We start from the raw sequence: 22,976 nt of genomic DNA, 5'->3' as shown, positions 1-22,976 counted from the left end.
TATACAACTTTGCTTAAGACATGTGGATTTTTTTATTTGCACGTCTCTTCCTGCTGCTTTTTCTTCAAGACCTTCAGGCCAGACGAAGCCACCTGGGTCCAAGGCAATCCTGGAATGGTACATATCAAGCGGAGAGTTTGATTTATTTGCCTCTTCTCTATAAAGTGTTCACAAATCATAGCATACTTCTAGGGTGGCCCCGTTTGCCAGCTCTACAAAATCCACAGCCTTACTCCAAAGTCATAACTTGAGTTTGATAGATCGTTTTTGAGAGATTTCCTTTATTTTTCCCACAAAGTGCAACAGGTTTTTTTTTTTTAATATTCTTTGACATGATAAGAAAAGAGTGCATAATTTGAAATTTGAGAATTTTATCCTCTCGGTCTCGTTTCCATCTGTCTACATGTATGTACGTGCAAGCGACTTATAGATTTTAGTTTCTATTAAAAAAAAAAAGAAAAAATTCGAAACTGGCGGCCTGAAGAGCACATAAAACTGGTTTCGCAAGCTGCTTTTCCCTACTAAATATGCAATAAGAACCAACCACCCCTCCACTTACAGCTCTATTATGTTGCGTGGTTTGCCTTTTTTTTAGTCATCTCAGTACAATTGGGAAAAACGTGTGTCTTCTCACATCTAGAATTATGTACAACAGCATTCGACCTGCCATGATTGTTCAGCCTACTATCGCGAGTAGGCCACACTTCGTCCCCGGAACCGAACAGGAATAAATTAAAAAGAGAAAGAGTTTAAGATAAGGAAGCAATGATCAACAACAGAAAACAGCAAGGGGGGTCTCAGTGGAGCAAGTCTTGCCAAAAATCACACGCAAAGGCATCTCTAATTTCTTTACAAATCGACATATATCATATCGTAACAGCGTGGCACTTGTAACAAAAATTATCAGGCCAGGTGGGCCAAGACAACTGACACTGCAAAGGGTTTTGACTTAAGCTCGGGGCACTCAACACCCCGGATCAGATCTCTGTTGGCCTCAAAGACCTCAGTCTGATAAAAAGTGTCAGTTGTTTTGCCGTCTGACTTGTTAGTTTGTTCTTCCGTTTTTCGGTTTAGCTGGATGATAGGAAAAATGAAACCAAGTAAGATTCGCCAAGGGAAAGAGTCAGCTTAGAGTTGCTATGGGGAAGGGTAGACCTTTAGCCCAAAGCAGGCCCCTGTTCAAGCTCACGAAGCTGTTGTTGTTGCGCTTTTACTGCTCCTTGTCCTTCTTTCCCAGAGGAATGGCCGCCTTAACTCTGAGGAAAAAAGTTATTTGTTAAAAATCGAGTCTTCGAGTTAAAATCGTTGAGGGTGATACAAAAGCCTAACCTGAAATCGCTATAAAAATTAAAATTTTATTGGCGGGTTAGTCAATTTAGGCTTTTTATCTTCCTCATTGATTTTTATACAAATAATTAAAATTAGAATTACTTATTGGAGACGTCGGCCATTTTGCTCCTGACGATTTCAAGGTATTGGTCGATCTGGGCCTGGTTGTTCTCGTACACCTTGGGCAGAGTAAACGCTCCAATGAAGCCTGCAAAAACATTTTTTTTTCGTTAAAATGAGCTCCAAAAAGTGAATATTCACAACTGACCCAAAATGATCAGAGTCATGCCATTGAACCAGGCTCCGACATAAGTGAGGACCCACAGCAGGACTCCAAACTTGATGGAATCAACGAGATCCTCGACGAGGAAGAGACGACGCAGCTCGGTGATGGTGCAGTTGACATGACTGACAGCGACGCTGGCAATCTCTTGCACCTTTTCGTCGGTAAGGGCGAGGTCAGACTCGAGCAGGTTCCTGCAACATTTTTCCCCAATCAGTAAAAAAAAAATGACAATATTTAATTTAGAAAAGGCGTCGCAAAATTATTTCTGCGACCAAAGGGAGAGAAAAAGTTAATTCGAGCGCGTCGAGGGGGATCGAATTCTGGTGGTCAGGTTGAAAGTTGCCACGCAACTCGACGATATTGTATTCAAGATTGCTTCTGGTATTGACCTTGATATTGGAACAAGAAATAATAATAAATAAGTTTTATTTAATATTTTGCTTTTGGTGAAAAAAGAAAGGTTCATTTTAACAAAACAATAATACAATTCAGTGACATTCTATCTCTTTTGTTATTCAAAATGTTCAAGAAGCTTATCTAAATAAGCAGTTTACTTTCATGTTTCAACTCAAGTTACATAAAAAAGAATTTAAATTGGTACAATAAAAAAATATAAAAAAATTTCAACTTGAAATAAAAATAATATTTGGGAAAATTATCAGATAATTTGTAATAATTTATGATGCGATGATATAAAATAAGCATGCCCTGCGCTTATATTAAAAGGCGTTGACACGTTTCATTATTTCTCTCGCGCATATGTGTATAATTTATGCAGACACGAAAGTGCGCCACCTCGCACAACTTGTGACCTCTCGCACGGATCACTGGCTGACGCGTCAGCTGGAAAGTCCATGTGGATGTATAAAATGCAGGGGTGGTTTGTATTTATAATATACGTACTTGAAGGGGTGTCCGTCGTCAGTTTTCTGCACCGCCTGCAGGATGCTCTTGTAGACGCGGAAGACGATGGCTCCTCCGAGGGCGATCAGCGAGACGTAGGCGACGACGCTGATGAGCGAGAAGGCCGACAGGGAGAGCAGGACGAAGAGGACGCTGCCGAAGACCAGGCCGGACTTCTTCGGGTCCCTCCAGTACACCAGCTGGCCGACTGAAACACATCGCGAGGGTCAATGCGGCTCCGAGAAACGGCCTCGGGCGAGTCGGGCCTTTGATTCGGCGCCGGGCGGGTCGGGGGCCGTCGGCCGCGGGGGCCGCCGGCGGCCGTGACCTCGGCGCGAGGGTGACACGCGTCACTTACTGGGCCCTCGCTCGGGCAGATCGTCGTAGTCGGCCGAAGAGTTGGCGCCTCGTATGTTGCGGCGGCCCATGATTGTGTGTGTGTCCGGACGGAGAGGGAGGGTTTCGGAAAGGAGACGGACTCGGGGGTGGCTGATGGTCGAGTGAGAGAGACCGTGGGACGTTCGCAGCAGTGGCTGGTCGGCTGGAAACGCAACCTAAACAAGCCCAACTGCCGTGCGGTGGTCACGTGACCCGCGTTTCCAGCCAGCCAGCAACAACTTTTTAACACTGCTCCAGGGCGCCGAGGTGGGGGGAAAGGGTTGCCGCGCGGTGAGATCTCTCTTAAAAGAAAATTAATCGCGCTGACATTGCCAATTATTACGTGCACGCTGACCAGATAAAATTTAAGTCCGTGACCTCTAGGCTCGCAATTAAAAGACTGGGTTTTGTTTCATTTTTGGCTCAAATTTGCACAAAATTTTGATGCAGTTGCAGAAAACTTGCCGTGTGCAAGAATTTTTACTTGCTCTGCTTTCGCGGAAGGCGCGGCCAGGTAGCTGTTTTTTTTCGCTATATATTGACGTATTACGTTTTCGTCTCGCGGCGGGATCTCTGAAAATGTGGGCAGGTTCCACAATTACAATGTTGGAATTTTTATTGTTTTCATATTCATATGATTTTACGTGCGAAAATATAAAAAAAAAATTGTTTAAGGTGAAAAGGTGAATGTTCAGTTGTAGTAATTAATGTTTTTATGACAACATTTAGTCTGTTTATGTTCAGTTGCTCATTGTAAGTTCAAAGGAAATAAAAGGTAAAGCAAAAAACCGACTTGGAAAGCAAAAATTTTCACAGCGCCGGATAGAGATTGATATGGAAAGCAAAAATCCTTCACGGCACCAGCTTCACCAGAGGTTAAAAAAATTATAGGAACATAATATTATTGGCTTAATTTTTGTAATATTATTATAAATAAATCGTTTTTTTAATATGTAATCCCAATTTCACCATCTCTCACATTTTAGATCTAGAAAGATCTTGGCACGGCCTTTGCTTTACTTCTCTGCAGCTTTTACACTTCTGGCCATTTAAAATAAAAATAGACGAGAAACTTTTCAAGCTTATGCGATTCTTATTTTTTTATTCTAAATGAGACCAGAAAAGTGCAAATCCGTCTTACTGGAACCTTCCCATTATGGAATACTTGGCATGTTGTAATTTATTATTTTAAAACAGGATGACTTGGAAATCAGATTCATTAAGTGACTGTCGGCCTCCGCTCAGTTATTTCAATAGACGCGATTAAAATACAAATTGTTTTTAAATAGGGGACACGGAGAATGAGCACATCTAGTGCATTGCTTCTTTCAAAATTGATAAAAATATTTTATGCGATTACTTAATAGGAATTGATTTTCAAAGTTGGCACGAGAGGACAATTAAAAATACTTTTTTTTAGAATTATAATTAAAATTTTACATTATATAAATTGAAACCGGGCGAAATTCGTTGCTAAAAAGAAATGAAAAAAAAAATAAAAATAATATTATAGTTTGTATTTACCAGTGGAGCAATAAACACTTAATTCATTAAACGATTAAACGCCGTTCATAGCAACCTTTGCTCTTTATCGCGAATTAAAACAACGCCCAAGAAACAAGTCAGTGTCATGCGGCGGCACAGAAGTATAAAACTCGCTCTCGCACCTTGTCCTGTGCACCAGATGCTTCTTCAAATCGGAGCAAATCGAGCGGCACACTAACGCTTCTAAATAAATATGTGACTCATCTGACGAAAGTCAAACTTTTAAAACGTCAATAATACCAAATTTAGCAGAACACAGATAATGAAATAATAACAATTTCTACGAGTTTAATAGATTCATCAACGCAGAAACTTCGAGCACTTAAGTATTTAATTTTTTTCCCGGCGGCTGTCCTCGCCGGCGAAGAGAAGCAATAGGGGTTCGATTGAAGCAGAGCCAGCTATAAAATGCAAACGTTTGGCACGAGGGCCGCACTCGCCGGTACGCTGCTGATAAAGAGTCCAACTATCGGACGCCCCACGAGGGTTGCAAAGCCCGGTCGGCCGAGATAAAAAAACGAAAGTAAAATTCCGAATCGCTCATTCGAAATGCATAAACGCGTCGAGTAAATTTATAAGTTTGGGCGGCGTCAGACTTGGCAGATGAAAGGGTTGTGAACCGCCCAAAATAGCTGTCAGAGAGCAGCAGAAAGAGTGGATCATAATCTGCGCGCCGCCGGTCCCACTTGGCCCTACATAGCAGCAAATTTCGACCCAGCGAAAAAATTAAATTAAAAAAAAAATATTCATAGGGCAACGTACGGCAAAGCTCGCTGGGCCTGTGTATATTTAGCCCTGGGCGAAATCCGAAAGGGTCCGATACGCAAAGGACGAAACCCTGATCTGCACCGAGACTTACAGTCGTCCTTGTTGAAGCTGTTGAGCGTGTTGAGCAAATCCTCCATGGTGGCGGTGGGTCGGTCGGACACCCGGGCTGACCTGACTGTGATGCTGGCCGCGCTCGAAGAGGCTCTCTTGGCAATGGGCCCGCGAGAGCGCTGCTCGAAAATAGCCTCGGCTGCTCACAGCGGCCCCGACGACGACAGCGCCAGACCCTCGATCGATACGAATGTCGCGACGACGCGCCAAAACGCGTCAAACTTTTCCATTCAAACCGAAACGTCCCGATCCGGACAGGCGGTGTGGCAAGGTCGGTGACCCCGGGCATCGCCACGACCTCGAAAGCAGCTGAGATCGACGGTCTCCGCCCATTCGGACCCTGGGCCGCGCGAATTATTTGCGTCAACACGGACCGACGAGCCCCCGCGAACGCCCCTGCGAGCGTGACGCGGGTTTGCTCACGCGTCGCCGTTTCGCCGTGCAACATACCTAACTCCTTCAACTTGGACATCTTGGCCGTTTTCCGCGACTGGCTGCCTTATTCACTTTCGTCACTCGGCCCTGAGCTGGAGAATATAATTGTCATGGCGTTCTCGCGACGCCCCGCAGCTTGCGCAGAAGCGCGGTATTGATCGCACCCCGACAGCTGATGTTGCACTGGAAAAACCACCCCTAGCAATGTCACAGGCACACACGCTTATAAAACCAATCTTGGAATAGCGCGACCCTCGCCTTCTAGACCAACAAATTTTATACCCAGAATAAAAAGGAAAATAAATTTTGTATTTCATTTTTTCTTATTTTCAAAATTTAAATAAGTAGACCGCTGACTTATGTTCTTATTTGCTTAAGAAAATATCCTTCAATTGTATGGATGCAATTACAGAATGCACCGAGAACAGCCGCAGTATGGATAATAGCGCATTACGTCACACCGCGACACACTCTACGGCAATTACGAGTGCAAGCCAAGGGGCCCTTGATGGGCCGTTTAAGGTCATAAGATTTTCCTTTTGAATTTTTAACTGGTTTTGCAAAATTATATTTAAAATTTTATGAGTTTCTTTTTCTTGGCAACGCGAATTTCCTTGAGTAAAACGAGACGCACGCAATTTTTGGCAATTACTTGTACGCGTTCTCATCTATTTTTAAAAGCACGTCCAGCGACGCACTGCACGTTCAGGGAGGGGTTGCCGCCGCCCATTTTTCCGGGAATTAAATGTTCGCGTGCGATAGCCAAATGTTGGCCGCCGCGTTGGCACCAAAAAATCATCGCCCCAAGTTTTGAAAATGGCCAATGGGAAACTGTTCAAAACTCACCTGCTGGAGGCAAGCTGTCCTTGCTGAACCAGGAGCCTGTGAACAAATTTTTTTTACAATTATTCAAAGGAAATCAATCAAAATTATTTAAGGATTTATATTTGATATTTTGTTAAAAAAAGTTTCAGTTTTAAAACTGAAGCTCATCCATAGCGCCAAGTGAGAGGATGACTGAACTGGTAAATAATATATGAGTGCTCGCTTTTTTTGCGGTTTGCAAAAAATGATGCGCAGCGGAAGACGCGTGTCTGTCATTCAATATTGCACATGAATTTGATAGGGAAACGCCGATTCCGGTCTCGGGGAAGCATCACCGGCCACTTAGCTAGATTGCCGTAAGGCTCAAGAGAAGGGTGCTCCACGCCCTGTCTAGAAACAAAAGGGAGATGCAAAAGTGGCTCATAATTAACCACACGTGTATCACTCGAGTGGACGGATGTGCACTTTATCTGTCTGTTTAGCGCAAATCCCTTCCTACGAATCATTTAATTAAACTCATTCGTTAAAAAAAAAATGAAATTCAAAATAATGAAATTTAAAAAAAAAATGAGACTGATCAAGATTTATAATTTAATTTTCCATTTCAATTGTAGTGACTTAATTATATTTTTATTTCAATTAAAATTTTTAAATGTCATACAATTTCAAACTAATGATTAATAATAATTAAAATCCTAATTGGATGATAAAATTGTTAAAAATTTTGAAATTAAGAGATCGATATTTTCCTCGTTGCAAAAATTGTGGCTCTACCAGTTTCTGCGACCCTATTTCACAAGCAAGAAAAATTAGAAAAAAAAATCATCAAAGTGGAAAAACACTCCACATTTTAACATGAATATTAAAATTAAAAATAATTTTTATGTTAAGATGTGGTTTTTAAATTTTGCTAATTTTTATTTTTATTTTTCTTGCTCATGAAAGACGAAAGACCATTTTATAATAAAAACAATTTTCGCAACGAAGAAAAGCATTTCCATAATCATCTCATCGAGTGCGGTCAATTTCTTCAAACAAATGTTAAAAATTTGTAATAATTGTTCTCCCAACAGTCTTGACTACAATTAGATTGTAATTTGAACGTCCTGGTAGGATTCAATTAAAAAGTAAGTCTTGGCCTCCGCGTGAGTTATAATTTGCATTTCATAAGCAGGTTGATGAGTTCTGGTTGACTAAATTGCTAGCTAGGCGTGGGTTCAGTGCGCCTGCACGCCCCACTTGATTGACACCGTATGAATGACAGAACACCGGCTTGGGTTACACGAGCAGCTCCTCTATCGTGAGCGTCACTTTTCTCTTTTTGCCACCCGAGCGCAGCAAAATATATGTAATTTTTGTGTGGAAAAATGAATGAATATAATTTTCGGAGAGTTGAAGAGGAAGCCGTAGTGCAAAAGGGCGACAAGAAAAGCAAGCGCACCTGTCGTGTGCAGCTTGTAAGACATGACGCAATCTGAACTGCCTCGGTCATAAAAAGAAAAGAGTTTTATTTGCGTCACTTAAGTCAACAAAGACGGAGATTTAACGCGAAACCGTTGCGCGCCGCAGACAAATTAATTAGACTATTTTTATAAATTTGTTCCTATGAAGGAATTAATTATGATTTTGTTGATGTTTTGGTGCTGTTGGGTGGTTGCGGTGGTGAAACTGAGTTAATTATTTAGAGCAAGGTTAAAATTATCCATTTGAAGAGGCAAAGCGCGACGGAAATAAAAGCTCGTCGTTTCGCGTGTGTCTCCAGCAGCAGATCAAGTTTCTGCTGCTGATGGCAGGGCAAAAATGTGAAAGGCCTTCAAATCGTCCAGAGATTAATATCAGCGCATCTTTCGCAGATTAATGACATGATCAATGCTTTGCGGCTTGAATTAATTAGCGGGTGCAAAAATTCGAAAGATGTCATTGATAATATTCAACTAAATTTTACAACATTAAATATTTCAATCTTCCTTCAAATTGATGACATTGCACAATTCGTATTTCATCTTAGTAAATTTTTTGATTATCTGAAAATTCTAGAAACAAGATGAACTTTGTGCAGGCGATGTCTAGTGTAAATATTCTCTATCGATGACAATAAATATAAATAATAAACATTTGCAGGGGATGAATCAAGCCGATTTATCGCTCATTAAAAGGTTAATAATGCCGACCAACTTATTTTAACCAAAACAATTTGAATAATTCGAGGCACTCTCAATGACTCGCGTGACAACTCCTCAAATACTTACACAGTCCCGACAGGTCACATGCTGCAATTTCGTCATCGAGCGCCGGTTTGGCCTTACTTTGGGCGACTGGAGCCGCCGGCTCTGCCAATTTTTCGACGTGCACCGGCTCTGGTTGTCGGATGACGGGCGGCGGCTCTTGCTGGGACAGTTCCTCCTCCTCTTCCTCGGCGGAGCCAGCGTCCTCCGGCTCGGGAGGCAGCGGCCTGAAGTCCATGGGCTCCTCCTGCGGGGGCTCCTCAATGAACACCCTGCTGGAGGCCGCCGTGTAAACGTCCTCGAGCTGCTCTTTGGCCTTGGGAATGTGCTGCTCCTCCATCTCAGTCTTCTTGCTCATGATGTCGGACAGGTCGATGCCGGACTCGAACTGGATGCGCTCCGGCTGCGGCGGCTCGTCCGATTCCTCGTCGAGCGTCAGAATGGGTTCTGTGGTGGCGCGGTGGATGGCCTCGGAGGGCGCCGTGGCCGAGAGGAACTCGCCCAGCAGGTCGCTGTGCTGGCCGAGGGGCGCCGGGCCCAGCAGGTCGTCAAGGTTGGTCTGGGCCGGCGGCTGCTGGGAGGGGCCCAGCAGCGGCTGCGACGGTGGCAGGTCTCCCAGCGGCTTGCCCTTGTTGTCCTCGCCGATTTCGCCGAAAGGGTCCATAACTGCAAAAATGGAATGCCTAAATGGAATGTGCGTGCCGAAGAAATTCGGTAGGGCGTTCGGATCGCTTCGACCGCTTTGACGGCCGATCACTCGTGTACTTTGCTGCAGATAGAGACTTCTTGTCTGTGCCGAGGGAGGAGGGGTCGAAGGGGTGAGCAGCACTCGCACACACCAACTCTCTGGTTGCCTACTCGGTAGGTGACATTGGCTGAGCCACTCTCTCCCGGTCTTTATCGGTATATTCGCGCATTTCTCTTGCTGTTATCAACATTGCAGGAGAGAGAAGTGCATTGCGCCAACCGGTTTATTTCTCCTTCTCATACGCCACCAGCTGTGCTTTTAATCCACCGCCCCGCCGCCGCTGCGTATGTATTTTTATGTGTTTTTTTTTCGTTTTTGGTGCCGCCGCCGCCACCCGCCGCCGTCCTCTACGATGAGTCATGCGCAGCACATGCGACGAGGATTCCCCGCGGAGTGGGGGAATTTGCCCGCAAACCGGGCTGATATTTACCGGTTGCAACCGCAAATCGTCTATCGTGTGATTTCCGCTTTAGCTGAAGGATAACCATCCGCAAATAGATCGTGCGAGTCACAAGACAATCACAAGAAAGACTTCGGCGACAGCAGTGATTTTTCCTGTTCATCGAGTCTCTGGATTTTTTTGCAGATTTTTCGCCCACCGATTCGGCCAGTTTTTTCACCGGAACCTGCAGAGCTGGTCACGTGATCTTGCTCTTTTTTTCCTCTGGGGACGAGCAAACATGGCACTTGACAGGACGGAAATCTTGCTTGGTGCCGAAAAAAGCCAGCTGAATGGCAAGGCCCAGGTCAGAAATGGCTTTTGCAACGGGTCAGCTGGAAAACACGCACACCAGGTAATGAAGAGGAAATTTAGAAGAGTCGCCTCTTGTTCGAAATAAGCTTGAAAATTAAAAAAAAAAATTACACTACCGGCGCACGTAGAATGGGCGTGCCAGCCAACTCTTTTCGCTTTCAGCGAGCTTATCTTTTTGGGAGATTATCAGTCGGACGACTCATATCCCTTGTCAATTTTACGCAGTATTTACGTAAGTGTCAGGTTTGCGGTCTGACGTTTGCACGGACTCATCGGATGGGTCTGAGCATCAAATAGTTTTAAAAGTTTGTAAGCATGTCCACAATGCAGGCACGTGAAAATATTTCTATATTTAAACTGTTCAAGTGCCGTTAATTAATTGTGTTAAGTGTTTACATAATTTAATTAGCTTACTAAAATTATTATTAAGTTTTAAAATTCCTTCGACGTTAGAATTTAAATTATATAGCGACATTATATAAATCAATTAAAAAAATAATTACAAATTGTGTGCAAAAAAATTATTATGTAATCATAATATCTGATTAATAATTTTTGTCCTTTTGTTTACAGAATGGATCCCTCAAGAATATCCAGCAGAGAGAGCAAAGACCTTTCGTCGAGTCATTTGAGAAAATCCCCCTGTTGACAGCAGCGACAACATTCATAGGGTTTTACTTGATATTATTGATGGGATACGTCAGCAGCATTATTTTCACACCAAAAGTCGCTCAGGAGAGAAATAGAAAGGTAAATAGTTGACCCTGTAATTTTTATGGTATTCAAAATGACCAAACCAATTTTAGGGATATGTGCCTCTGTACGACCAGTTTGAGAGTTTTTACTCTCGTTATGTGTACCGCAGACTAAAGGATTGTTGGAACATCCCCATTTGTAGCTGCCCTGGATCGGAAGTGACCGTAAAGGACAGAGTCACTCACGATTGCGGATGGACCTTTGAGTAAGTGGTCAAATAGCCCTGGACTACATTTTTTAAGATAATCGGTTAGAAATCCAAGGTCCTTAGAATTTCTTAATTGATAAGTTAGTCTCAAATTTGATAACTATGAAAGATTAAACATTGCTGTAAATAAACTTTAATTTTTTTGTAGATATACTGGCACAAGGACCACATGCCTGAACCTAGGCTCTTACAACTACTTGGGCTTTGCCCAGGCCTCGGGGCCTTGTTCAGACGCTGCTGCTGTTAAAATCAAGGAGCTTGGTTGTGCCACAGCAAGCCCACGTGTAGAATTTGGTAATACAAATTATTTTTATTATTATTATTTTTTTTTTATCAAAAAACGGAAGGAAAAATTGCAGCTTTAGTTTAATATTTAAAATATTATCAAATCCGATCTTTTAAATTAATTTCGCTTAAAACAGGCACTCAAAAAATTCATCAAGAGATTGAGGCGTTGACTGCCGAGTTTGTGGGAACCGAAGATGCAATCACTTTTGGAATGGGATTTGCCACCAACGCTTTGAACCTTCCTAGTATCATGAGCAAAGGTTGCCTAGTCGCTAGTGATGAGAAGAACCACGCTTCCCTCATTCTTGGATTACGACTCTCAGGAGCCACAATTAGAGTTTTCAAACACAATAGTAATTAAAAAAAAAATATGTAAAATATTTTAAATTAATCACAAATTTAAAGATATGGAATCGCTTCGGAAACTGCTTCACAATGCAGTCGTCTATGGGCAGCCCCGTAGTCATCGGCCCTGGAAAAAAATCTTCATAGTTGTTGAAGGAGTTTACAGTATGGAGGGATCAATTGTCCGTTTACCCGAGATAGTTCAACTGAAGCGCGAATACAAGGCATATCTATATGTTGATGAGGCCCATAGCATAGGAGCTGTTGGACCGAATGGCAGAGGCGTCATAGATTACTTCGGCGTCGACCCCAAAGATGTGGACATTCTGATGGGAACTTATACCAAAAGCTTTGGTTCTGCTGGGGGTTACATTGCGGGGACTAAGGTAATTTAGTTTTTTTATTTTCTTAATAAGTGTAATAAAAAATTATTAAATTTTCTTAGGCGTTTATCAACCACCTGAGAGCAAACAGTCATGCAAACTGCTATGCTACATCAATGCCGTCTGCGTGTGCAGAGCAAATCATTTCATCCATGAAAATCATTATGGGCAAAGATGGCACAAACGAAGGTATATTAATGTTTAAATCATCAATATTGTTGAGCTTATTTTCTAATATCTACATTTAGGTCGGAAGCGGATCCAACAGTTGGCTCACAACAGTCAGTACTTCCGCAGAAAACTCAATCAAATGGGAATCATCACCATTGGCAATAATGATTCACCAGTTGTTCCTATGATGGTGTACATGCATTCCAAGATTGCGTAAGTTCCAAAATAATTGATGCATTAACATTTTCTGACGATGGTGCATTTGCAGAAATGTAGTGCGACGTTTGATAAAAAGGGATATTGCAGTGGTTGGTGTTGGATTTCCAGCTACACCACTCATGGAGGGTCGAATCAGATTTTGCCTTTCTGCTGCTCACACCAAAGAGCAACTTGACTACGTAATTATTTCTGATTTTGAGATAATGATGATCTGACTCATATTATTTTTTATCTCAGGCGCTCACTCACATTGAGGAGGCGGCAGATTACTTGGGTTTGAGGTATTCAAGAAAGCCACGAAGCAAGGAAATAGTGACGTACGAGGAAGTCGGCAAAGAGGAATAGACCAGTCAACTCTCAAACTGGGCATTTAATATAAGTTGTATTGGAAGAGTTAAAGAGAGCACAGATGTGTCGTTATTTACTAAGAAATTAAGACGAGAGGATAATTTAATTTGGGCACTGTTTGCTTCTTTAATGCGCCACGCGCCACACAATTATTAAAAGTATTTTACCTCTTGATCGCATTTCATTTAATTATAGAATATATTGTAATCTTATTTTTAATAAAGTTAAAAAATGATTATAATAAAAAACTTTTTTGTATTAATTGAAAAGGAGTGAAACAAATTAACTTAATTTTACCCATTCCAGTTAAAAAAAAATAGGCGTCCTTGATGATGCATTCAAATTTTCTAGCCCACCCATGGCTTAGGAGCACAATTGAAATTGAAAGCCATCACGGTCATGGAGCCATATAAATAGCGCTGCCTAGTATTTATATAACCTTGATGCTGTGGTTCATTTGTACCAGCTCATCGTGAGCAGTGACGCAAGTTTTGCCTCTCTGACAAGATCTAGCGCTGAACGGTGGGTTTTGTGGAAAAATTTGGCCCATTTTTCTCTATATTTTAGAAGAAGTTGAAAGTGTTTGCTCCAATTGAGTAATCTTATCAAATTTTCCTTTCGAGATCAGTGCATTTGCCACGCTTTTAGCCGAATAATTTTTAGAGATGGAGCGTTGGGTGGGTCGCGTGGCTGTAGTGACTGGTGCTAGTGCAGGTATCGGAGCTGCCATCGCAAAACTACTGACCCAGCATGGAATGAAGGTGGTTGGCGTCGCTCGGAGGGTTGAAAGGGTGCAAGTGCGTGCTTCTCTTATTAAAAATTAAAAGTATTTAATCAAATATTGCAAAAAAAAAATAGGCTTTGAGCGATGAATTGGCAAAAGAGAACGCAAAAGGAACACTTCATGCTATACAAGGAGATGTGAGTAAGGAGGAGGAAATCCAACGAATTGTCAAGTGGACAGCAGATGAGCTCGGGGGCATCGACGTCTTGGTCAATAACGCAGGATGCGGCGCCTTTGCAAAACTCTCAGGTTTATGCGTGTTTAATTAAAAAAAAATTGCACCAGTTAAAAAAGATTAATTCTCATATCTTCTGCGCTGTTCAGAAATATCAGCGAGCGACATCGCCAAGATCCTCAACTTAAACGTTGTCGGTCTGACCCTATTAACACGTGATGTGGTTCAGAACATGAAGAGCCGCGGCGTCAACGATGGACACATTTTCCACATTAATAGGTTCGTCTCATTTTGTTTGAAATAAAAAATTGGTTTTTCCCACTAAAAATTATAAAAATGGTTTGTAAAATTTTTCATTTTTAGTGTTGTGGGTCACGAGATAATCAATTACCCTACAATTGAAATGTACACCGCGAGCAAGCACGCGGTCACCGTTCTGACCGAGGGTCTTCGCAGGGAGCTTAGAGATATGGGAACGAAAATTCGAGTGACGGTAAAGTTCTTTTTTGTTAAAAAAATAAAATTTTAAAAGAATTTTTAATGAAGAGTATCAGCCCCGGAAGTGTGAAAACAGAAATTGCTCTGGCTGGAGGAATGGCAGCTGAAGACGTTGAAAAAATGTACAATGAAAACCCATATTTGGAGCCAGTCGATATCGCCAATGCCCTGCTCTTTGCTCTCTCCGCACCAGCTCACGTTCAGGTTGGTTTAAACTTGTAAAAGTTATAAGAAGATGAAACCAATTTTAATTATATTTTCAAGGTGCACGAGATGATTATACATCCTACTGGAGAATTCTAATAACAAAAGATTCAGCTTGATGAGAGCATCATAATAAAATTAATTAAATCAATCATAACGTATAAAAATATATATTGCTATTGGGTATTTGGACTCTTTTGTAATGCACTCCTTACTTCCAAAAATAATGTGTTACCATAAAATTTGTAATTTCACACTTTTTCCTATCTGAAAAATTAATAAAAATTTAACTTTTCGCTCTTTAAGATTTTTTATATCATTTCGCAAACACCTAGCTATTATAGCTTCTAAAGAGAAAACCTAGCCGCACTTCAATTCTAGCGGGGGTTTTGGTTACCGACTATCAAAAATTATTATTGATTTTTTTTTAATTTGTTCAAAACTGGAGCGTTGGGTTGGTCGTGTTTCTATCGTGACGCAGGAGCCATTGCTGCAATCCAATTTTTGTAAAGGATATTGCATACAAATTTAAAAACGAAAATGCGACTTATCAAGTTGTAAAAGCAGATATCAGGGAGGAGAGCGAAATAAAAAGGGTCGTAAAGTGGACGAGGGACGTTTTGGTGAAAAACGTAGGCCCTGGAATTGTGACCAAACTTTCAGGTTAATTAATTTGAAATTTAAACTTTTTGAAACATTTATTTTTGTAAAGAAGTTGAAATTTAACTAACGTTTCTTTTTAACACGTGTCTTTGACTGACATACAAAATAAAATACGCTCGATCTGAATATAGTTGCGCTGACCTGATTCACAAGAGACGTATTCCAAGATTTCCAAGATATGAAAAAGCAGGGGTGTAAATGAAGGGCACATTTTACAAGTTAACAGGTGAATTTATAAAATAAAAGCGCTTAATTATTTTTCTTTTCAAAGTAGCTTAATATTTTGATTGTTATTTATGTCTTTACCGCAGCGGCCGAGTCTCTTTTCATTTGATGGCAGGCATTTTAGCAGACATTTGCTAGTTGTAAACCCTTTCTTCTTTTTTTCCAATTTAAATTTTTTAAGTATTGACCGAGAAAAATAAATAATCGATGTTATTTATTATATCAAATTTCATAATAAAATTATTTTATATTTATATGAAATATACAAAACTATATTATATTTTTTTTAAAGATTTTTAATGGATTTTTAATACTTAATATTTGTATTATTTTTATTACTTTTATCATAAATCAGTGGCTTACATAACTTAGAAATTAAAATTCAAGGGTTTCAAAAGATTTCACCAGGATATCTAAATGTAATGCAGTTTGACCTTTTTAACCTTTGGATTTTAAATTATATTATGCCCTATCAAAATGCCAATTGGCTCGCGCATATTGCAATACAGAAAGGAAGAGTCTCGAGACTCGTCAGTCATAAACTTTAATTGAGTGTGTGATAAGGCTCCAGATAACGTGTCTTCCAAAGTTAAATAAAAAGATGATCGAGTGTTAGAATTCCTGATAAAAAAAACTCAGTGTGTCTGCAAATTAGTAGTCTGAGGCAGCTCTGGTCATTTTTTTTTTCGTTTTTCATTGGCAGAAAATATGAATCGCTGGGAAGGACGTGTGGCCATCGTGACCGGTGCGAGTGCTGGAATCGGAGCAGCAATTGTAAAGACTCTCGCTTTGAACTCGATGAGAGTGGTCGGAGTGGCTCGCAGGGAGGATAGAGTTCAGGTTACTTATTAATTTTAACTTTATTATTGGATTAAATTTCTTATTATTGTGCATTAAAACTGAAAATCATAAATTTGTCCACTCGCATTTATAGGAATTGGCTAAGGAACTGAAGGAAAATGGTGCGAAAGGAGAAGTTTTCGCTATCAAGGGAGATGTGTCTAATGAGGAAGACGTCAAACGAGTAATTCAGTGGACGAGGGAAAAACTTGGTGGTGTGGACGTTCTGGTTAATAACGCCGGTGTGGCTCCTAATTGTGGCTTGGCAGGTAATTTGTAAAATAAATAAATTTTAAAAAATTAATAAACCTTCCATTAGCGTTCAAGACTGAAAACCTCAGGAAAATTTATGACACAAACGTCATCGGCTTGGCTTTGTTTGCCAGGGAAGCCATTCAAGATATGCAGGCAAGGGGTGTTGATGATGGTCATATTTTCAACATCAACAGGTAAAAAACAAGATTATTAAATTTTGAATTGAATTATATCACTCTTTTTTTTCTTTAAGTATTTCGGGTCAATATGTCATCCAGATGCCTGGCATTTACGCCTATGCTGGAAGTAAGCACGCGGTAACCGTGATGACGGAGGGTCTTCGACGGGAACTCAGGGACCTCCAGACAAAGATCAGAGTCACTGTATTGAATTATTTTTCAATTTCTGTTGAGTTTAATAAGTGAGATTTAATTATTTCAGAGCATTAGCCCGGGATTGGTCAGGACAGAAATCGCAGTCGCAGGTGGTGCCTCAGAGGAAGTTGCGAAAAAATTTTACGACGAAAGCCCTTGCCTAGAAGCGCAAGACGTGGCTGACGCTCTTTTGTATGCACTGGGAACACCACCACACGTGCAGGTTTGATTTTTTCTTTATGAAAAAACATGTGTTTCAATTATGTATTGAGAGATTATTTTAATTGTAACTTTGGTTTGTATTTTGCAGATCCATGAATTAACAATGCATCCCACTGGAGAAAAATTTTAATATCATTTGCTTAAAAGTTAATTTGAATAATATTAAAAATTTATTTGAAAAAAGTGCGAATAGAAAGTGGAGAAAAATCTAACAAACAATTTTATTTAAATTATATTCCTTTCCAGCTGACCTGAATTTAAAAGTATCAAGGAAAAGCTGACTTTATGATAAGAAAAAAAGCAACAATAAGACGTTAATGAGTGAAAATTGTTATTTTTTGAAACGGTGAAAAATCTTACCATTTATTAACGCGGCTTTTTTGCCGGTTTAAATAAATTTAAAAGTTCCTAATTGAGGGGCACACAAATCAGAATTTCATAAAAATTAATGAGACTTGATTAAAATGCTTAATAATGAGGAGAAAAAAGAGCAACAATAAGACGTTTGCTGCGTCGTTCGCTGTTTAATAAGTGAAAATTGCCATTTTTCGAAACGATGAAAAATCTTTCTACTTGTAAATGCGGCTTTTTACGTGACATAATTTTATTTTTCTTTCAACTTTTGTGTGCAGGGGATTACAAAGTACATAGTAAACAGGGACGTTATTTGTTTGGTCCTAGGATACGAAGAATTTTTGGTTTTTAATGCTGCAGATAACGAGGCAAAGAAATTTTAGATCAATTTTAATTTATTAAAAAATTATATGTAAATTCACATAAAAAAATTAACATTCTCTAAAAAATAAGTTTAATCTGTTTTTCAGGTCTCAAATTTTATTTGTTAATGCAATTATTGTATGTACAGTTTATAAGAATTTTGTAATGCAATAAAATTGTTTCTAATGGAAAAATTTATTTACTTAACATTTTGGAATGCTTCGAGCGCCACCAATAAAAAATTCTCAAACCATAACGAACATCTTGTACGTACGGCTCAAGGTCTCCGATGACTTTTGATAGTGGGGAATCAGCAGCACCTCTGTTATTCCCTTTCGGTGAAGTCGGTTGATTATGATTTGAGCGTAAAATATTTTAATTTTGTCTTTAAAACTTCCGCGCAATGAACCGCTGGGCAGGAAGAACCGCTATCGTTACCGGCGCCAGCTCAGGGATCGGTGCCGCGATCGCAAAGTTGCTTACTCAGCATGGCTTGAATGTTGTCGGTGTCGCCAGAAGAGAGGACAGGGTGCAGGTAATTATAATGCCGCTCTAAATCAATAGATAACCCTTTTCCCGATAACACATATACGAGCAGGGTCGTCATGCAAAAACTTTCTGGTTTATCAACACGCACTGACATTGATTGACAACCGCGCGGCGCCTTTATGATATACTAAAAAAAAATATATGTATAAATTTAACGCTCTCTGCAACTACAGATCTTACATTGATCTGGAGTGTAGATGCTGTACTTTTAAGGCCTTGTTTAATTAAAAATTACATTTAAAAAACAATGCGATAAAAAGAAAAGATTAAATCAATTTTTTTTTTTTAATTGTTTATCCCTCTTGGAAATGGAGCAGCGTTCTAATTAAAATTAATGTTCAAAATTTTTTAGGAATTGGCAGAGGAGTTAAAGAAGGAAGGGACCAAGGGAAAACTGCACACGATCAAAGGAGACGTTTCCAAGGAGGAAGACATAAAAAATGTGGTCAAGTGGACGAGGGAAAATTTAGGCGGCGCGGATGTGCTGGTGAACAATGCAGGGGTGGCGCCGACCGCCGTTTTGCACAGTATTTTACCACCAGATTTAACCTTCAATTCAGTGAAACACAATGTCTTTGATTACTTTGCAGGATTCAGGACAGAGAATATCCGCAAGATATATGAAACAAACGTCATCGGCCTTGCCGTTTTTACGAGAGAGGTCGTGCAAGATATGCGAGCAAGGGGAGTAGACGATGGGCATGTTATCCATATAAACAGGTTCAAACTTATAACTGCATATAACTCTTTTTTTATATCCCATTCATGTTTTGATTAAATTTTTATTAAGAAGAAAACTGCGGAAAATTAAACTGTTGCTATAGAATATGTTAACTCGGCTAAATAAATGCAACACTCGTAATTATACAGAAAATTTAATTTAATGACAAAAAATCACTGAAAAAATCTTTAATTTGATTTTCAGCATCTCCGGCCATTCCATTATTCAAATGCGAGGAATTTACCCATACAGCGGAAGCAAACACGCTGTCACAGTTTTAACCGAGGGTCTCAGAAGAGAGCTCGTCGAGCTCAAGAGCAAAATACGAGTGACAGTGAGCATGATAATAAAAAACTTTCAATTACTTGAAAATTTAATTGAAATCATTATTTTCAGAGCATAAGTCCTGGGCTGGTGAGAACTGGAATTATGGTAGCTACTGGTGCACCGCCTGACGTGGCCGAGCAAATGTACAACTCCGTTCCTTGCTTGGAAGCGAAAGATGTTGCAGATGCACTGATCTACGCCTTGAGCACTCCGCCTCACGTTCAAGTATTTTTTTTTTTAATTATTATTTGGAGTTTATCTTTATTTAAATTATTTTCAGGTGCACGAAATAATTATTCATCCCACGGGAGAAGATTTGAATTCATCATTGTAAGAAAATTTGTTGATGGAGAACATTTTTGAATAAAATATATATTTAAATTCATTACCTGAAAGTTTTCTATTATTATTAATTTTAGCCTTAACTTTTAATTTGATTTTACCGATAAATGCTAGGTTCATATTTTTCAATAAGGTTAACCATATTGAAGAAAAAATTAAAAATTATTACCATATATTTTCAATAAATTAGCATTTTTATGATCATGTTTATTATCAATGAGAGGTTAAATAAATTACAGAATTGGATGCAAAAACACGGAGAGCTTTAATTGCCAAATAAGTTGCAAAAACTCAATTAGGGCGCACGAAGAAAATATTGCGGACTCTTATGCTTCGGGATGAGGGATCATGGTGACCCTGCACTGGGCCTCCCAGGGCCAGGTGCACACCTGCTGGGCTTGCGAGAAGTGGAGACCGTCGGCGCAGGGCATGAATTTGCCCACACTGTTGGCGCACATGCAGAAGGAGCCGCAGTCCGAGGGGTTGATCAGCAGCACTGGCACGGGTCCGTCCACAGCCGGACAACCCAGCCTGGCGATCTCAACGCACTCGGCGTCGGTGCCCTCGCTCACAGGGCCGCCCCAGCCTCCTTGGCCGCCCTCTCCGCCTCCAACGCCGCCTCCGTTTCCTCCGTTTTGGCCTGGACCATTCTCGTTTCCAGCGCCACCACCGCCGCCGCCTCCGGGACCTCCAAGTTGGTCACGAGTTAACTGATAACCTGAAGTTTTTATTTTTAATAAAATTTTGAAAAGTAAATTTTGATGGAGAAAGGAGCTAAATTGGTCGATAAAAATTAACAAAGTTTTTAAGGCAACTCTCAAATTCTTAGAGAGTTTGTCAGAAAATTAAAGTGAAAAATTGAGAAATTTGGAATGCAAAAAAATAAGATAAGTTTGTCTGACGCAGAGCAACGGACTCATTGTAAGTAATCTCTTTTTTATTATTTCTTTACCGTACATGCACTCTAATTAAGTAAATTTATCTTGAGTAAATGCCGATAATTTCAAGTTAATTAGCCTCTCGTTAAAAAAATTATTAAAGGAATTTGTAAAAATTTAGATGCTGAAACACTTACCCATTTTATTGGAACGAGCTGGTGCAGCCGCACCTGCCGCAGCGGCGACAAAAGCACAGCACAACGCAATTGCCAAATAGACTGCAATTGGAAAGCAATAATTAGATTGATTGCCATACTTGATAAATAATTATTTACGCCGAATAGTACCTTTCATGGTGAGTGCGGTAAATCACAAAGGGAAATCACTGCCAACCACTGAGTGCTTGAACGCTTTATATGAGCCGTTTATCAATCGCAATAATACCTTATCAATCGCGATGACAAAAACTGGAATGGCGCAACATCCTTCAAACGACGTATTCAACCATTTATTTGGACAGATGCAGGGTACACTTTGGACCAGTGCACATTGTTTTCTTTTAACCAGTGCCGAGAAGATTATTTTAAATAAAACTTGAAGACTTGAGACTTTTTTAATTAGATTTTTTTTATCAAAATTATTGTTAAATATAAATTTTAATTCAGCCTAATTAGTTTAATTTTCAATTTTCAACCTACCAATATCATGAAATAATTATAAAATTATTCTTTATTTTAAATGTTCGTTTAATTATTCATCTTTTCTTAATATGTGTATATTTTTTGTGTGAAATCTTTCATGCATTTTTAAGGTCTCCTTTTTGGGCGTTGTTATGGATATTAGAATAATATCCATAGGCGTTGTGAAATCAAGTCTTTACAACAATCGGAGCAATTTTTGACAATAATGTAATTGGAAATTTTAACCCTTATTGTTGTACAGACTTGATTTGACTATGCGTCAATGTCAAGTCCTTAAAATACATTAACTTTTTCATTTTAATGAAAAAGTCTAATAAGTTTTTTTATATCTCCTTTTCAAGTACGTACTTGGTTGAAGTACACAATAGATATTTTTGCATAGAAACGGGCAAGATATTTGTTGATTAAAAGCACTGCTGGTACGCATACTCAATCAAAAATCATTCGAGAGCAGTCGAGGTTCGAAGTATGTGAGAGTACTTGAAGTTAATTATCTATGTGTGATTTTTGATCATTTCTATAGCCCTTGAAATTACAATCAAATCAATAAGTGTGCAACCTTACAGTGACGTACACTATTAGAGAGAATATTGGTCGGGGAAGTTGTTGGCAAACGCGAATGATAGGAATTCGCACAGTTTAAGGACTTCTTATATTGACATCAGTCAAATCAAGTCCTTACAACAATATAAACAGATTTTTGCGAATGTTGTAAGACAATTGGAAATTTTAATAACCATTGTTGTAAAGACTTTGATTTGATTATGTCAATAAGGAGTCCTTAATTAGGTCCCACTCCGCACGTTCTATCGCAAAGGCGATCAAACGGCAGTATTGTTTTATCTCATTGACGCTTTTGCCAGATCGCGTTGAGATGTCGGTGCGTGTTATTATGGATTTCTACGCTTTCAGAAAAATGTGTTATCTATAAAATTATTGCTAATTCTCAGATTTGCGAAAATACCGAGAAATATTTCAAGTGGCAAAATGTTCAAAAGTGATGAAATTTTGATGTCATACGTAAAGAGTTAGTTTTTATGAATATTGCTACTATTTTGTTGAAATAAATGTTTGATGAAAATAAAAAATGTGTAAATTATTAAATTTTTGTACTCACCCATTGTTCAATCAAGTGCTGCTCTTATCCAGTCCCACTCAAGAACACGTTGTGTAGTGACTGTAGTGGAAAAATAAACGGAATCACTAATATGTCCACTCTGATGAAAGATTGAAGCACCAAATTATGTACGAGCACAAAAAATACATAAAAATAGATGTTTGTCCCCATCCCCACAGCACGACAAACTTTGAAAAATAAAATTTTTAATAAGCTGCTCATGCGCGCAATTTCGCCATTCGTCAAATTTCTGAAGTGCCAAATTGCCCAACTGACATTTTGATGCAAAAATATAATTATTCTTGAATAAATGGGTGGGCGGACAAAATATTATATATTATTACATGTAAAAAAAAATA

At 39.6% G+C, this 22,976-nt stretch overlaps 6 protein-coding genes across 12 annotated transcripts; 4 read left to right on the top strand and 2 right to left on the bottom strand.

Moving 5' to 3' along the window:
- Positions 1-261: 261 nt before the first annotated feature.
- On the bottom strand, positions 262-22,636 carry LOC132202618 (reticulon-1-A). 5 transcript variants are annotated; one of them, XM_059629630.1, is made up of 6 exons: positions 22,618-22,636; positions 6,602-6,637; positions 2,519-2,726; positions 1,598-1,806; positions 1,432-1,537; positions 262-1,256 (listed from the first exon to the last, which is right to left on the bottom strand). In XM_059629630.1, the coding sequence occupies exons 1-6, from the start codon at positions 22,619-22,621 to the stop codon at positions 1,211-1,213; spliced, it is 609 nt and encodes a 202-aa protein (XP_059485613.1). In that variant the 5' UTR covers positions 22,622-22,636; the 3' UTR covers positions 262-1,210. The 5 variants fall into 5 exon arrangements, with proteins under 5 accessions (XP_059485613.1, XP_059485610.1, XP_059485614.1 ...); XM_059629627.1 differs by lacking the exon at positions 22,618-22,636 and adding an exon at positions 8,830-9,751; XM_059629631.1 differs by lacking the exons at positions 6,602-6,637; positions 22,618-22,636 and adding an exon at positions 5,771-5,896.
- LOC132202617 (serine palmitoyltransferase 2) lies at positions 9,974-13,266 on the top strand. 2 transcript variants are annotated; one of them, XM_059629624.1, is made up of 10 exons: positions 9,974-10,347; positions 10,881-11,057; positions 11,114-11,268; positions 11,420-11,565; positions 11,694-11,912; positions 11,965-12,290; positions 12,350-12,476; positions 12,536-12,671; positions 12,727-12,856; positions 12,915-13,266. In XM_059629624.1, exons 1-10 carry the CDS (start codon positions 10,234-10,236, stop codon positions 13,020-13,022), a joined length of 1,638 nt encoding a protein of 545 aa, XP_059485607.1. In that variant the 5' UTR covers positions 9,974-10,233; the 3' UTR covers positions 13,023-13,266. The 2 variants fall into 2 exon arrangements, with proteins under 2 accessions (XP_059485607.1, XP_059485608.1); XM_059629625.1 differs by lacking the exon at positions 9,974-10,347 and adding an exon at positions 10,499-10,637.
- On the top strand, positions 13,407-14,978 carry LOC132202557 (farnesol dehydrogenase-like). The gene is made up of 7 exons (XM_059629532.1): positions 13,407-13,547; positions 13,689-13,822; positions 13,884-14,058; positions 14,134-14,263; positions 14,348-14,477; positions 14,531-14,686; positions 14,747-14,978. The coding sequence occupies exons 2-7, from the start codon at positions 13,691-13,693 to the stop codon at positions 14,783-14,785; spliced, it is 762 nt and encodes a 253-aa protein (XP_059485515.1). The 5' UTR covers positions 13,407-13,547; positions 13,689-13,690; the 3' UTR covers positions 14,786-14,978.
- Positions 16,179-18,103, top strand: LOC132202556 (farnesol dehydrogenase-like). Its single transcript, XM_059629531.1, has 6 exons — positions 16,179-16,414; positions 16,509-16,683; positions 16,734-16,863; positions 16,923-17,052; positions 17,111-17,266; positions 17,354-18,103. Exons 1-6 carry the CDS (start codon positions 16,283-16,285, stop codon positions 17,393-17,395), a joined length of 765 nt encoding a protein of 254 aa, XP_059485514.1. The 5' UTR covers positions 16,179-16,282; the 3' UTR covers positions 17,396-18,103.
- LOC132202555 (farnesol dehydrogenase-like) lies at positions 18,273-19,974 on the top strand. The gene is made up of 6 exons (XM_059629529.1): positions 18,273-18,517; positions 18,884-19,058; positions 19,122-19,251; positions 19,457-19,586; positions 19,649-19,804; positions 19,860-19,974. Exons 1-6 carry the CDS (start codon positions 18,386-18,388, stop codon positions 19,911-19,913), a joined length of 777 nt encoding a protein of 258 aa, XP_059485512.1. The 5' UTR covers positions 18,273-18,385; the 3' UTR covers positions 19,914-19,974.
- On the bottom strand, positions 20,163-21,223 carry LOC132202558 (loricrin-like). 2 transcript variants are annotated; one of them, XM_059629534.1, is made up of 3 exons: positions 21,147-21,223; positions 20,997-21,077; positions 20,163-20,639 (listed from the first exon to the last, which is right to left on the bottom strand). In XM_059629534.1, the coding sequence occupies exons 1-3, from the start codon at positions 21,151-21,153 to the stop codon at positions 20,248-20,250; spliced, it is 480 nt and encodes a 159-aa protein (XP_059485517.1). In that variant the 5' UTR covers positions 21,154-21,223; the 3' UTR covers positions 20,163-20,247. The 2 variants fall into 2 exon arrangements, with proteins under 2 accessions (XP_059485517.1, XP_059485516.1); XM_059629533.1 differs by having other exon boundaries at positions 21,135-21,195.
- Positions 22,637-22,976: the final 340 nt, after the last annotated feature.

The sequence above is a fragment of the Neocloeon triangulifer genome, unplaced genomic scaffold, assembly GCF_031216515.1.
Source record: "Neocloeon triangulifer isolate White Clay Creek 2 clone unplaced genomic scaffold, ASM3121651v1 ptg000015l, whole genome shotgun sequence".
NCBI lineage: Eukaryota > Metazoa > Arthropoda > Insecta > Ephemeroptera > Baetidae > Neocloeon > Neocloeon triangulifer.
This window is presented reverse-complemented; position numbering and strand designations above follow the sequence as displayed.